Source organism: Peromyscus eremicus, chromosome X (assembly GCF_949786415.1).
Source record: "Peromyscus eremicus chromosome X, PerEre_H2_v1, whole genome shotgun sequence".
Taxonomy (NCBI): Eukaryota; Metazoa; Chordata; class Mammalia; order Rodentia; family Cricetidae; genus Peromyscus; species Peromyscus eremicus.
Window position 1 is genome coordinate 675,425 of NC_081439.1, and position 15,740 is coordinate 691,164.

A 15,740-nucleotide genomic window follows, 5' to 3' on the forward strand; every position below is an offset into this window, starting at 1 on the left:
ATTTTTTTTTTCAGTTGCAATACAGATTGTGCTGTACAATTAGAATACAGTTTGTGTGTATTGAGAGTGGGGCCTGGCCTGGTGTGTGGTTGACCTACCAAGGGGTCACATCATTAAAGAAAGCTGATTTTCCCTTTCCTAGTTACTATCAAATGCTGCTATCTCCTCAGCTAGTGGTGGGATTTATTGCCCACCTTCTACCCTCTGAAGTGGGATTTTTGTCTGTCTTGAACTTGTGCTAGTTTTGTGCATGCTGTTACAACTTCTCAGCATTCACATGTGCAATTCTCCTGTTACATTGGGAAAACTCTGTTTCTTTGATGTTACCCACCATTTTTTTTGCAATGTTTCCCCACCCTGTTCCTGAATGATCCCTGAAATTTTGGGAAAAGAGTTATGATATGTATGCCACAGTAAAGACTAAGCACTCCACAATCTCTTATTCTTTCACAATCAACAGTGGGGGATTTCTGTGTTAATTTCAGTCTACTGCAAGATAAACCTTCTTTAAAGCATTTCAAAGGAAGGTGCTCTGCTGTGGGATGGTCTGTATGTCAAATGTGTTGCTGATTGGTCAATAAATAAATCACTGATTGGCCAGTGACCAGGCAGGAAGTATAGGCGGGACTAACAGAGAGGAGAATTGAGAGAACAGGAAGCTGGGTGGAAGAGACACTGCCAGCCGCCACCATGACAAGCCGCATGTGAAGATCCCGGTAAGCCACGAGCCATGTGGCAAGGTATAGATTAATAGAAATGGATTAATTTAAGCTGTAAGAACAGTTAGCAAAAAGCCTGCCACGGCCATACAGTTTGTAACCAATATAAGTCTCTGTGTTTACTTGGTCGGGTCTAAGAGGCTGTGGGACTGGCGGGTGAGAGATTTGCCCTGACCGTGGGCCAGGCAGGAAAACTCTAGCTACAGTGCTCTGATCTATGGTTATTGAAACTAAATATTAGAAGTTATTTTAATATTATGTCCATTCTTAACAGAATAATAGTACTGGATTCTCCTTTAAAGCCTAAGATCTATCTAGCCACAGGTTCTTGACCTTTTAAACAGAGCCAGATAGGGATTTGATCCTATGACATAGGTATTACAACCAGTCAGAAAGCTGTTGGTTACTCCCATAACATTCCTGACACTCTTGCACTAGTGAACACATCTTGTCAGGCCAATTGTTGCAGTTTTTAGAGTTCACCGCTGGGTGAAATTGGTAATTACATTTCTTCTCTGGTAGCATAAGTCACACATTCCAGCATCATGAAAACTAGTCAATAGAGATGAAGCTTCCAGGTGTGTACCAGATTGATTTCCTTGTGTTCGGTGACACAATACTGCTTTTTAAATGGTGATCTTAAAAAACCCCAAATTCTTGTATTTAACAGCATATTCAGGGTCCCACATGTTTGATAATTGTAGAGTTTGACAAGTCTATAATTTATAAGATGAGCTGAAAGAGAGAGTCCCAGGGGAGCACATATAGTAGTTAGGATCAGAAGGCATTTGGCTATAAAGCCAGGAAGAAATAATGCTAGAAATGAAGTCTGTAGGGAAATCTGGATGAAGACAATAGCTTGTTTCAATCTCCTTGCTTCAGTTTGGATTTAACCTTGAGCAAGTTACTTAACCTCTCCAAACCCCAGTTTCATCATTGTATGCAAAGTTGCTCTTGATATTCACATCTGCAAGGGTTTTTCCAGATTTCTACTCTATTTTATTTCTTTTCTCCACACTTAGAGGTCAGAAAATTATCACTAATTGTGTTTCCCAGTTACAAGTGTGAAAGAACCAGATCAAACTCAGTGCCTGCTTTAGGAAACTTAATCACTGTACTCAGACACTACAGTCTTTTGTATAAATTCTAGTGATTTCACAAAGCTTCCATACTGTAGGAAATAGCTGGGGACCATAGTAGAGAACAGTAGAGTCTTAACAACACAAATCTATTTTCTTCTGAAAAACATTTTCTCTGATGGCTCAGAATCTGTACAACATCTCCTTGAGTTTCATTCTTGTGTTGGGCAACATAACCATAAATCCTATGTTCTAGAGAGAAACATGAATCAAACCTATAGTATCTCATCTCAAATTGTATAGGAAATAAAGTGAAGTCTATGCTTGTTCTTATTTCTACCTTGTTGTACAACCAACAGCCTTCTAGACACACAGTATGCCTAGCTCTCTCCTACCTTACATTCATGATACTATTCTTCCTCCCTTTTCTTCACCTCCATCTTCAGGTTCTTAGGGCTCCCCTCTTAGAAAGTGAGCCCACATTCAGTACCCAGAGATTAAGAATATATCCTGGTATATTCACTTATCCCTTCCTGGCTTGTTCTCTTCAATGTTCCTGACATCACAATGTATTCCACATGCCTTTATTTCTCTCAGTGATAAGTCCTGGAGCTCTCACTAGATACCTTACATATACCAGGTTCTTCAGGCCCCATAAAGTCTAGAATGAGAAAGTCAAATTTCCATCTTTGAAGGCTGTGTGAGAGCAAGGTCAAAGCAGCACCAGTAATGACTCCATCTGTGTATGCTATTTCAAGATCATTGGAAATACTTCTTTTTTCAGTGTGGAAGGTTGAACCTAGAGCTTCAAACAAGGAAGGAGATGTTCTAATATCAGTATACATATCATCTTACAGAAAGGGCTTTCATGTATTCAAACATACAGTGGTATATTCTAAAATAAAATCCTCTTAACTTAGTCAAAGTTGGGTGTATCATCTTTATACTTTACAAGTATATACTGGGAGAAGACTTTCCCAACCCAAGTCTTTATCAGAAAATCAGTCTTCAAGGACCTAGGATAGTACTGAGCACACAAATCATGTTCAATCAGTGCTTGATGAATACATAACATCTATGATGCATCAATTTTGTTTCTAAGAATTAGTCATAAATATCACACTCATATGCAAATCTATATAACCAAGAATGAAAGGTGTCAATAATTGGGAAACTTTTACAAACCCTTAATTAAGTGACAGTGACTAATTCTGGGGCAATGAAGGATAAGTATTTCCCTGTGTGGCATGTGCCAACTAGTAAACACAGTGAGAGAGACAAGCCCATACACCTTTCAAGTGAAGCGAAGCATGTGATAATCGTGCATGGTGGTTTGTTCTCTTTCCTCTCCCTCTCACTCTCATTGTCCTCTTTCTGTGTACATGAAAGTGCAGAGAAAAATATGTGAAATTACAAAACAGCACTGTTTATAATATTCATATTTGGGCAAGAGAAGGGTAGCGCAGTTCAGTACCGAAAATGTGATTCTAAAAAACTTTCAGGACAATGGACAAAGACACATTTTAGATTTATTCCTTGCTCAATGAAATACTGATATTTAACATACTTGTCACAGAGTAAAGAAAATACTATGAGAGTGCTTATCACACAATAAACATAATGCTGTCAGAGTTTTAGGCAGAGTAAAAACAATTCTTACACAAAATCTGGCAAATATAAATGACAAGGCTTATGGAGTGCTTGATATAGAGTAAGACCAGTGGAAATAGAGTGTTTGACACAGAGCATGAAAAATGCTAACAGAGTGCTTGTCACTTGGTCAGAGCAGTAATAAGAGAGTGCTCCACAAATGGTGAAAACAATGCTTACTGAGTGGCACAAAATGAGAACAATGCTTTTACAGTGTTTACAATGGTAAAAAAAAAATACTAACCAGTTTTGTACTTTGAAATAACCAGGTTTTGGTGGCTGCAGAGATGTTTCAACAGGGAAAGGCACCTGCTGCTTTTCCTGAGGCCCTAAGATGTGTTCCCAGCACCCATACTGGGCAGCTCACAACCATCCGTAACTCCATATCCAAGGCATCCAATGCCTTCTTCTGATCTCTATAGGCACCCAAACTCAAGTGGCATACACATGCACAAGGCAACCATATGCATATCCCTAAATGAAAATACAAATAAATCTCACAAAAACTCAAACAAACAAACAAACAGAGAAGAGGCTTCAGAATGTGCTTGGCACAGAGTAAGAATACTGACGCTTAATTCTTCATTGTAGGAAATTTTCCTTTTATTTGACATATAGGATTCCAGAGTTGTTCCTTTGATACTGAAAGACCACCAAATTCTTCTCACCAGCTTTTCCCCCTGTTTTTTTGGATGAGACAATGGAAGAGAAGAAAAAGAATTGTGAGAGAGTCCCCACCAATGGTCATTCAGTCATCAACTCATCTTATTACCCAGCAAAACCTACATACTGCCCTTCTGCCTCACTTCAGAGCCTGTATCTACAGAAAACCCTTTACTCAGGTCACAGTGACTACACAACATGGCCTCTGTGTGGCCTGCACATTGAAAACTGACCTGACCTTTGGGAACCCAGAGCACCACAGGTGGGGAAGGACCCTAATATACAGACTAGAAGTAGAAAAAAATGGGATTTCTCATTAAGCCTGAATGTTGTACAGGCTTAGATTGTGTGAAGAATTAGATAATATGAATGAATTGGGCAAGCAAAAGACTATACCATAGTAAAAATGTTCATTTTCAAGGTGTAGGAAAGGTATCAAAAGTTGACTTACAGGTTAGTTATTTTCATCATCATCACTGCTTTCTTCAAATATTAGGATACGCTTTCTTTTTTGCAATCTTGGTTTTCTGGCCCTCTCATGACTCCTCTTGGGTCCTGATGTGAGGAAGGGTTGCTAAGTGAGAGCTACTTCTGGGGATAAGTGTTCTTCCCCATTTTATCAGGCAAGCAGAGGACTGATCCCACCCATAGGGCTGTAGGCCTTCTCCATGCTCTAGGCTGATATCTCCTGGCTCTGAGAGAATGATTTTAGACAGCACCAATAACGTCCAAATGTTATTTCAGATATGTACATCTGCCCTTTCATTGTCAGGTTCATATAGATTTCCCATCTCACCTTTCACTAGTACAATGTCTTGTCCATCTTTCATTTAACATGTTTTTGTGAATGAGGTGTTATATATCACACACTTAGCAGAGAAATATATTGTCTAGATTTTCCTACAGAGATAATTATGTAAGCAACTGTCAGGTTGTGAGGCCATTTGGATTTAGTGGAAAGCTTGAAAGAGTTTACAAACAGTGACTCTTTAATTACATCCTTTGGAGGAAGGATCTGAAACACAGAGCAAGTAGAAGATATGTTACATGTGCCTTGTGGCTTTTAGATGAAGGACAAGTCAGAGCATGATTGTCAAGTCCTGTTTTAACCTCTGAGATGTGCTGATAGCATTTTATACCCTGTGTTTGTAGAGCCCATGCCCACACCCAGACCACAAGATAGAACAGAACTAGGAAAGCCAGTGGATGTTTCCCCACTGATTTCTCTCACCTGTTGTCATCTTACTGTTTCTCTGAGACACACTTGCTTTCTCTTGGGTGTCCAGGCATCTCTGAGTCCTTCCTGAGCCATGTATACCTGACACTCTCTTTTGGCAATTTCCTTTCCATCCTGCCTCCTTCTGCATCTTTTAAATATTAAGGGAACATGTAAAATATATCAGTGGCAATTCCCCTGTGCTTTCGAGTTTACAAAACACCTTTGCATTCAATTTTGTTTTCCAAAGTTTTGTAAGCACGTGTCATTTCATGATGACATTTTCAAAGATGTATGAATATATTATGGAAACATTCACTCCCCATTAACCTCTCTTGACTGTCTTCCATTCAATGTTGATGCCCTTCCTCATCTCAACCAGTTTGAGCTCTACTTTCATGTTGGAAAACCCAATGAATTTTATCAGGATTGCCAAGCAGAAACATGAATAAATGGTTATTTACACTGCAAGTACAATTTGCCAGTGTCAACAGACAGCACTATATAACATGTCTCCCACTCCTCAAGTAAATCATTAACTGCACACAATTCTTTTGATTCTCCCCTATAAACTGTTAAATTGTCTATAAATTGTTTGTTTGGCACAATGGAGCCTGGAAAGCACCTCTTTATAAGCCAAAATGTTGATACGCAGACCTTTTTTGTGTATTTTCTTAGTGTGCTTCCTCACATCTTGGAAATTATCTCCTTATTGAACCTGAATTAAGAGGAACTCAGAAGTTTAAAAGGGTAAAGAATGGACTAAACGAACAGTGTTTCCAACACTAAAATGTTCTTTATCCTTCTTCCAAACAAATATTCATGAAAACTTAAATGATATTCATATAAATGAGAGTGTGATACACATAAAATTTGGGAAGAAAAAAGAATGGAAGAATACACAGTATCTCTGAAGGACAGGAATTCTAGGAAATACAGGTCTTCACACATAAACTTGTAGAACACTATATGGACAGTAAAATAAATGTAAGTAGATGGGAGAAAGCACTATATATCAGGATTTTATGTGGAGATGATGTGGAGAAAGGAGACTAAAGAAATGAGCCACAATGATCTAGGCATCAAAGAATGTAGTAACAAGTGTGTCTTCACACCTAATTCTGATGATAACACTACATGTGGAACTAGACAAAGTGACACCTGTAGCAATTCTGCTTAGGTCAAGAGGTGTCATAGGCCACTAATCCTGAGCTATATTTCATTCAGTTTGTTCATTCATGGTGTAGAGAATCCATGTACAACTTGATGAAAGAGATCAGATTCTAGCTTATAAACACTTTATTCTTTTTGTTTCTTGTATGTTTTTGATTTGAGAGGTTTCCTTACATACCCTACAAAGGTCTCGATGTCATGATACCACACAGTCCTGATATTATATGCATGCCCCAGCAACAAGAGATAAAAACATGGTTGAATGGCATAATAATAAAGTTGAATGCTTTATTTTATGATCCTTTCTTTGAATTTATCCTTCAACTGTTTCCTTGCTGGCCACCAAATTTCAGATCCATTAAATCCCTGTAGAAATGATTGGTTTCTGCAGCAGTGGAAACTTGCTCTTCATAAACAGGTACCTCTGAGACTGGGACTATGGATGAGAATGTTAAAAGATGTAGAGAGTGTCTTGAAGGAGATCACAGTGGGAGTAGCTACCAATGAAAGCCCTGTTACTTCCAAGTCATTTGAGAGATCAATTCACAGAGTAGAGCCTAGCTCCTGCTTCTTATTTGGAAAATACATGTTAGAATGGAAGTATCAGCTTCCTCTGTGGGAGAATACCAAAATGAGGCCTCACACGAGCCTTAAACACCAATGAAAACATTTCAATATTCTGGGCTATGGATTATAAACTTGGTGGAACTGCTGCTCAGGCCAATGATTTCACATGTTTAGACACAAGAGCCTCATCCTCAATATTATCAATAAACCATGCGCATATATTCATTATTATTTGAAAAAAACAACTGTCATAGCTTTCTTAAGGATCCAAGAACTTAACTGGAATGAGTTCACTAAAATAATATTAAGAAATGGTGTGATTCAGACCACTTTCCATGGTACTAGAAATTGAAGCCAGAACCCTAATCATACTACGCAAATGCTCTGCAACTGGGGAATGATTCTGGGCCTGCAAGTGATGTGACAACTAAGGATGTATTACTTATCAGAATTGTTGTTGATTATTATTGTACTGTATATGCTACATCAGGCATTGTGAAAAAGAGAGCAGGAAGTCTGTAGAAATTTCCTTAGTGATAGAATGCTTGGCCAACAGGTGTTAAGCCCTGTGATCCATTCTCTTTTCTGAAAACTGTAAACAAAGGAAGAAAGAAACAACAAAGGAAGGAAGCCATAAGGAGAAAGAACAGAAAATATAAGAACTACACAGAAAAGGGAAGAAAACAAAGTGATAAGCAGAGCAAAAGTGTGGGAGCTGGGCATTTCATATCTTCCATCCTCACTAATGTGAATACAAACTGAGGAACAAATGTGGTAAAATCCTATAGAACTGAGAGATACTCACCTTCAGGCCTTTTGTCTGAATAATGCCAAATATCCTCTCAAAATGTTCATCTGCAGAAGGGTGACAAGTTAGAAGGTGTTGCTTGTTAGTAAATATTTTCAAAGTTAAGGCTCTTGCACCTATTCTGAATACTAGAATGGAGGGTTACAGCCCATTGATGGATAAGAAGTGGAGCATGGCTTCTATTTACTAATGCCTTGCCAATTAAAAATTCAGCTCTGAAAGCTCCTACTGTTACTTTATAAAATGTGGGCTAAGCTTCATCATAGCTTTAGTTATGTTATTATGTTAGTATGTTATTTTTATTTTCCCCACAGCATTAAATGGGTTGCAGAAACATTTGAATCATTTGCACTTAGAGATATAGAAAAATGAAAAAAAATCCTTTCACTTGAAATGAGTGAATCTTCATGTGTTTAATGTGTGATAAAGTGTGGCCCAGTATTACTGAATTCCACCTAGTGTAATAATTCTACTTTAGAATCAAATGCTGTGTATAAATACAGGACCTGGACTTTGAGGTCAATTATAGCATTGTAGGAGATTGAACAATTGGGGCTGCTTTCTTGAGGAGTCACAGGTCTGTGGGACACAGGACATTTTGACTCACTTTACAAGTTTTATGTTAGAGCAGAAGAGCAAGTGAACTCATCTTGCCTTCTGTCTCCTGATTATACGTGTTCTAATGAATAAGAATATGGATTCTTGAACCACTCACCTTTTTATCATGTGCAGGGTATATTCCCTGACTATATTCTAGATATCCTCTCATCTCCTTTTCTCTCCCAGCCCACTGTGTGTGTGGGGTGTGTGTGTGTGTGTGTGTGTGTGTGTGTGTGTGTAGTGTGTCAGTCTTTGTTAGGATAGTGCTATTCCAACTAAACCCATTATATATTTCTCATCTACTCACTATCCACAATAATGCACATTCTTTTTTTAAATATTTTAGAATTTTATATGCCAGGTTCTTCTATGTAATTTTCTGAGTGAACTCCTTTCCACTCAGCTCTGACCTGAGGAAGGGAGGCAGTGTCTGTGACCTTTCCAAGCATTTGATTGAAAAGGCAATCCTCCACAGCCCCTCCCTGCCCACTCACCATCACATTCATGGCCATAATCTTCATCAGATTCTTTCATTAGGAATTCCTTTCCACGCATGAAAACTGGTTGGTTGACTTTGATCCCTAGGAGGAAGCTAAGTGCTTTTTAGTTTAGCAGAGATAAAAAGAGGAGAAGTGCAGGGAAGGTGCTGGGATTCAGCCCAGACAGTAAGGGTCAGCAGACCAAAAATCTTCAGGCAAGGAAAGTGCAGGCTACAGACCTGAGCCCTGTGGTGGCTGATCTCTGCCTTTACCTTTGTACAGGTTGGAAAAGAACAGGATACTCAGTGAGCACCTTCACCTTTTTCCATAAAGAGAATGAACATATGGGAGAGAGATCTGCTACAGGCTGAGATGAAGCCATAGCATAAAAAGGGACTGGAAGACACCCAAGCTTGTCTAAACCAACCAATCAATCAATCAACCAAACAAACAAACAAAAAAACTTCCTTTTACCTAAGCCTGTCATTCTGATGTAGTTTCTTTTCATAAACACGTAAGCACTTTTCTGCCATTTAGTCAGCTTTGCCCATTCTTCCTCAGAGAAGTATTTGGAAATATCCCTGAAGGACTAGAAAAGAGAAAAATAGAAGCTCTGACAGCTACTTGGCTGGACATGTGGGCCATTTAGCCCAACTTCATTCTTTGTAGTGAGAACATGGTGGTGCATCTAGAATCTCAAAATAGTCTGTACTGAACAATGTGAAGCTCACATGTGAGACACAGCAGCACGTTCTTCCCAAGGAAACCTGAGATACTCAATCTTGTCTTCTTGTTCTCCACCCACATTTACAAATGTCTGAAATTCACCCAAAAAGCATTGTTCCAGATCACCATTCTGATATCTTCAGGGCTGCTGTAGAAGGATATGCTGGAAGTGTGTGTGTGTGTGTGTGTGTGTGTGTGTGTGTGTGTGTGTGATAGAGAGAGACAGAGAGAGACAGAGAGAGAGAGAGAGAGAGAGAGAGAGAGAGAGAGAGAGAGAGAGAGAGAGAGAGAGAGAGAGAGATCTGGAGACTTCTGAATGTCCTGTGGAGAAACTATTCCTTCTATTCCTTGTCTCCTGTGACCTTGTTCCCTCTTTATGTGTTGTCCCATTAAGCTTGTGCCCAATCCCCATCATGTCACTTACCTTGGACATCTTCTCTGGTTTACAAGTATCTTCCACAGGGCTCTTTGTACAGGAAGTGTCTGTCTTCATGACACTGGGAACAGGGTGATGTTGAAGATTGTGAACTGACTGCCTCCAGGCACAAGACCAAATGTCCTGTAGAGGAAGATAGTGTGGAGGAAAGGTTACACTCAGAGCCTGGAATTGGATTGTGTTTTATCTCTGGGATAATATGTACTGGAGATCTTTGAGAGAAGTAGTTGTTAGGAAGAAGAAGGATTTTATCAGCATGTGTGAAGTGACTCTGAGTATCTGAGAGCGGGTCAGTTACTGTCCTGACAACTTCCCCTGAAGTGTATCTTAAACTGAAGAGAAAAGAGAAAGTTGTTGGGTTTGGCAGACACAGACATAACATGTTCCCACCTATTTGTGGAAAGTGAAAACTGATTTCATAGAAGAATGAAAGAGTTGTCACTGGAAGTGGGTGATGGGAAGTTCAGTAGAGGAAGATAGAATTATAAGTACCAAATACAGTTACAGAGTAAGAATAACTTTGAGGGGTTTTCATTCATTGATTGTTTATTGTGTGTGCCTGGAGGATGGGTACGTTTTTGGGGGTGGAGGATGTGTGCCATAATGCATATGGATTTGAGAGGACAACTTAGAGTTTTTTCCTTCCAGCTACAAAAAAAAAGATAATATAATGTTTTGTTTTCCAGGATTTTTAAGCCATTTCAGGATGAACTACAGATGAACAGAAAACAGTAAACCATGCTAATGCCTTTCTGTGTAGTCTTTCCCCTCTGTGAAACTCTGATACTCTTCCCCCACCCAAACTACAAAATAAGAGTAGAAATTTACTAACAGCCAGGCTTGTCTTCTAGGTGTGTGTCTGGTGAGATTTAAAAGAACAAGTTGTAAAATATAGAAATGAAACCAGACATGTTTTGTTTCTTTTTGAGAAAAACATAACTGTAATTAACAGAGGGAAAGATAAGAATACCTCAATTGTGTGTAAGATTCTTCTGATTACTCCAGAAGATGAAGGGGAGGAAAAAATCATACATGGGATTTATCACCATTCTGATATCTTCAAGGCTGTTGTAGAAGGACATGCTGAAAGTGTGTGTGTGTGTGTGTGTGTGTGTGTGTGTGTGTGTGTGTGTGTGTGTGAGAGAGAGAGAGAGAGGGGGGGAGCGAGAGCGAGAGCGAGAGAGAGCGAGAGAGAGCGAGAGAGAGCGAGAGAGAGCGAGAGAGAGCGAGAGAGAGCGAGAGAGAGAGAGAGAGAGAGAGAGAGAGAGAGAGAGAGAGAGAGATCTGTTCTCTTCAGCGTGCCTGCCCACTCTTCTGGGCTGACATCCAACTTTATAAAGTTGTAAATACTTTGCATTGAGAATTACTCTTTTTACACATTTTTACTTGGGATCTTGGGACCAAGCTCATGTTGTCAGGCTTGCCCAGCAATCATCTTTACAAAGTCATTTCATTGGCTCCAGTTCTATTGTTTCACAGTACAACTAGGAACTATAGTTTATAATCATTTTTGGAGAATTTAATAAAGAAGCAAGAGAGACATCAGGTCTAGTATTCTAGGCCTGTATTCTGAGATAACTTGGAAGCTGGAGCAGAATCATGACATGTTCCAGGCCTACCTCAGCTACTGCTTGAAGTCAGAGTCAGTCTGGACTTTGTAGTTAGAACCTGTTTCAAAACAACAGTTTAAAGGAGGCTGCAGACTGATGGAGGTATTTTCTCAATCGAGATTCCTCCTCCCAAATAGCTTTGTTTTTGTCAAGTTGATTTAAAATTCACCAGTACAAAGGACAATTTTTTCACTTCTAGCATTAAGTTTCCTCTTAGCAAAAACATATTCTTGTTTTATTTAACACTGCTTCATTTATTTTACATACAGACCATCATTTCCCCTCCCTCATTTATTCCCATCCTCCTACCTCCCATCTACACCCCTCCGCATCCACTCTTCCTCCTTCTCCATTAAGAAAGGGGTAGGCTTCCCTTAGACTTGAACATCAAGGTGAGGCAGGCCCAAGCTCCTCTCCTTGCATCAAGGCTGGGCAAGGTATTCCAGCATGGGGAACAGGTTCCCAAAAGCCAGCTAAGTACCAGGGAAAGGTCCTGATCTCACTGCTAGGAGCCTTACAAACAGACCAAGCTACACAATTGTCACACACATGCAGAGGGTTGGTCCCATGCAGGCTCCCTAACTGTTGGCCCTAACTGTTGGCCCAGTGTCCATGAGCTCCCACAAGCTCAGGTCAGCTGTCTCTATGGGTTCCCCTGTGGTAACCTTAACCCTCTTGGCTCATACAGTCCCTCCCCCCTATTTTCAAAAGGAATCCTAGAGTGTGGCCCAGTGCTTGGCTGGGGATCTCTGCATCTACTGTCCTTATCTGTGCATCAGAAGACAGGCACTCTACAAGCAGAACTGTCATTTTTAAATACTGATAGCAGCAGTCACTAGTGTAAAATTTGACAGTTATTAAAAATTCAAGAGCCGGGCGGTGGTGGCGCACGCCTTTAATCCCAGCACTTGGGAGGCAGAGGCAGGCGGATCTCTGTGAGTTCGAGGCCAGCCTGGTCTCCAAAGCGAGTTCCAGGAAAGGCGCAAAGCTACACAGAGAAACCCTGTCTCGAAAAACAAACAAACAAAAAATTCAAGAATGCTCATATGCATACACATACCCTTTAAAGACTAATTTGAAACCTAAGGAAAGTTGTGAGACAGTCATATAACTTTGTATCCCTTCATCAAATGCTACAGCTGCCACTATTTCACATTTGCTTCATTGTCTTCCCTCTCTTATGACCAATCTTTCTCTCACTCACTTGAGAGAAAGTTGTAGACAAGAAATTCAACCACTCTTCTGAATAACTACACTTGCACTATCCAAAGAAAATTTGCACTATCAAGAAAACACCAGCATCAGGATGCCATGTAAATTTGCCAGCTAACCCCCACAAGGTCTCTCTTTCCTTTCTGATCCAAAATCTAATGTCCACTGCATTTAATTGGTGTCTCTTTTGTCTCCTTCAGCTTGAACAGTTATCAGTCATTGTTATCCTTCTCAGTTTTAAATGATAAAGGCTTTCATTTTGATAGCATGGGTCCACTCTGTCTGTAGGATATTTTCTCGATTAATGGTTGCCATGGAAATACCCAGCTCAATAGGAGTTGTGCCACCCCTGGGCAAGTGGTCCTGGGCTGTATAAGAAAGGTAGCTAAGCAAGGCATGGGGAGCAGGCAGTAAGCATTGTTTCTCCATGGCTTCTGCTTCAGTTCCTACCTTAGGTTCCTGCCCTGTCTTTATGTGAAGTACTGTGAACTGTAAAGTAAAACAAATGTTTTCTTCCTCAAGTTGCTTGTGGTCATAGAATTTATCACAGAAATAGAGCCTAACTAGATTGTCTACTCTTGCGTTTCTTCTCTCTCTACCTCCTTTTCTCCCCTCTCTCCAACTCCTTCGCTCCCTTCCGACTCCAACATGTTTTTGTGTGTGGTCAAATGTATACACGTGCATGGAGGCCAAAGGAAGTCAAGTATACTGCTCTATCAATCTCTGCCTTATTCTAAGACAAGATCTCACAAGATCTGGAAATAGGATGAGGACCAGCAAGCCCCCATGATCCTCCTGTTAACACCTCTACTCATAGTGTCAGGGTTCCAGATGTATGCAGCTATGCTCAACATTTTACATGGGTACTGAGAAACAAACACAACTCTTCATGCTTGCACAGAGTACCTATACCCATTGAGCTGTCTCTCCAGGACCCTCATTGTAGATCTTAATGTGTCCATGTTTTGGGCCTTATATTAGGACCCAAATTTTCCCAAAAAGTGTCTGTACCCTTTTCCCAACTCTGTGTAAAATCAGCCAGTGGTGCTTGAACTGGCCAATAAGGAATACAACAAAGTAAAAAAAAGAGCCTGCAGATGAAGCTTAGTAGTTGAGTCCTGGCTTAGTGTATGTGAGGCCCTGTCTTTATTCCCCAGTAGTGCCAGAAGTAGTGGAGAAGGGAAGTCAGAACATGGAAATGATATTTAAATATGATTTATCCACATATATGCGTATATTGAACAATCACACTGCCTTCCATTTGTGTAAGTGCTATTATTGCATGCCACTTAAGATAAATTGTCAATGAAAACCAGAACAAATCCTTCTTTGGAAGCCAGGCTTGGTGGTGCACACCTGAAATCCTAGTATAAAGATGCTTCAATAGGAGGGTGGAGAGTTCGAGGCCACCCTAGGCTACATTTTCTAAGCATCATCAAAAAGCAATACAAACAAAAATGAAAATAGTTGAAGTTGATGAAGTGAGCATTCAGGGTTTTTTTGGGAGGGTGGGGGATTCATTCATTTCCCCCAAAAAACAGAGAAAAACGAATTAATTTTTACAAAACAAATCACTTTCCCTTTTATTAAATGAAGCATTTTATGTCTCTCAAAAATGTATTCTTTTAATTAACTTTCTGTACCTAGCATCAGAAATGTTGACTTTCATTATACTTTTCTTACATTTCACCTGCCATTGTCCTTTGCTGTGGCCTCCTCCCCTTCTGGGTGCTCCCTTTGATTTTTCCCTTTCATTCCCCCTTTTACTTTTTCTGTCTTTTAGATAAATACTGTTAAATGTAGACAATTCATCACATGAAAAACAATCTGAAGTATTTCTCTTTCTATCATTACAATCACTGCTACAAGTTAACACCCACCAGTTTTGTTCTTTATTAGTAAAGTTTTAATGTATTATGTAAATAATAAAAAATTCTACTCAACACAAGAAATTGCACATATTTCTGGGCACATACTGAAACTTCCATTCATGTGCATGCATAATTAGGTATATAATCTTGATATTTTTCTCTTAAGACAGAGTATGTTTATGATGGTAAGTGAACAGGAAAACTCTGGTCTCAAAGTGCTGTGCTTCAGAATCCCACCCCATGTATAGTGTGTGTGTGTGTGTGTGTGTGTGTGTGTGTGTGTGTGTGTGTCCCTGCAGTCATGTTTTGTAGTAAAGTAGTTCTGATTACCACGGCTTGAATGGGAGTGTGATATTTTTTAATTGACAAGGAAAGGAATATATGCCTCGACTTTGCAGAAGAGAGGTAGATCTACTTTGAATGGTTGGGGGGGGGTATTAAATGTGTTAATTTTGAAAGTAATAGAGTAAAGAGAGCTATGATCCCCACAGAAGATGGTGAAATAGTCCCGTAGATGATTTTGGCAGTACCTCTGATTAAGGAACACTTCAAGAATTTGGTTGATATTGAATTTTGTAGAAGTAAGAATACTGCTCCCCTTAGAAATATGTCACTGGAGTCTGTTACATAAGACAATATCCATGAGGTATTGTACAGTAAGAATTTACCTCAGAGCTCATTTCTAAGAATTGAGAATTGCTAAAGCAACAAAAAAGACACAAGTATAAGGGTGCTCTACATAGGCTCCCAGGTTTTTCACCAGGTTTTCACTTTATGGAGTAATGTACAGAAAGAACCTACCTCAAACACAAAGATAGAGGAGTGTTTCTCTAGGAAGAAACCAAGTGTCTTGATACAGCTGCCCCACAAGGATCAGCAAACCAAGACAGTCAGTGCCCTTGAACTACTCAAAAAAATGGGTGGAGCAAAT

General features: G+C 39.7%; 1 protein-coding gene and 1 long non-coding RNA gene across 2 annotated transcripts; both read right to left on the bottom strand.

The window, feature by feature from the left end:
- Positions 1-4,561: 4,561 nt before the first annotated feature.
- On the bottom strand, positions 4,562-8,548 carry LOC131899862 (uncharacterized). Its single transcript, XR_009376137.1, has 3 exons — positions 7,873-8,548; positions 5,343-5,478; positions 4,562-4,666 (listed from the first exon to the last, which is right to left on the bottom strand). It is a non-coding gene; the product is annotated as an uncharacterized LOC131899862 (long non-coding RNA).
- Positions 8,549-8,874: 326 nt separating this feature from the next.
- Positions 8,875-15,720, bottom strand: LOC131899631 (protein SSXA1-like). Its single transcript, XM_059251133.1, has 5 exons — positions 15,611-15,720; positions 10,105-10,239; positions 9,429-9,543; positions 8,970-9,056; positions 8,875-8,885 (listed from the first exon to the last, which is right to left on the bottom strand). Exons 2-5 carry the CDS (start codon positions 10,171-10,173, stop codon positions 8,875-8,877), a joined length of 282 nt encoding a protein of 93 aa, XP_059107116.1. The 5' UTR covers positions 10,174-10,239; positions 15,611-15,720.
- Positions 15,721-15,740: the final 20 nt, after the last annotated feature.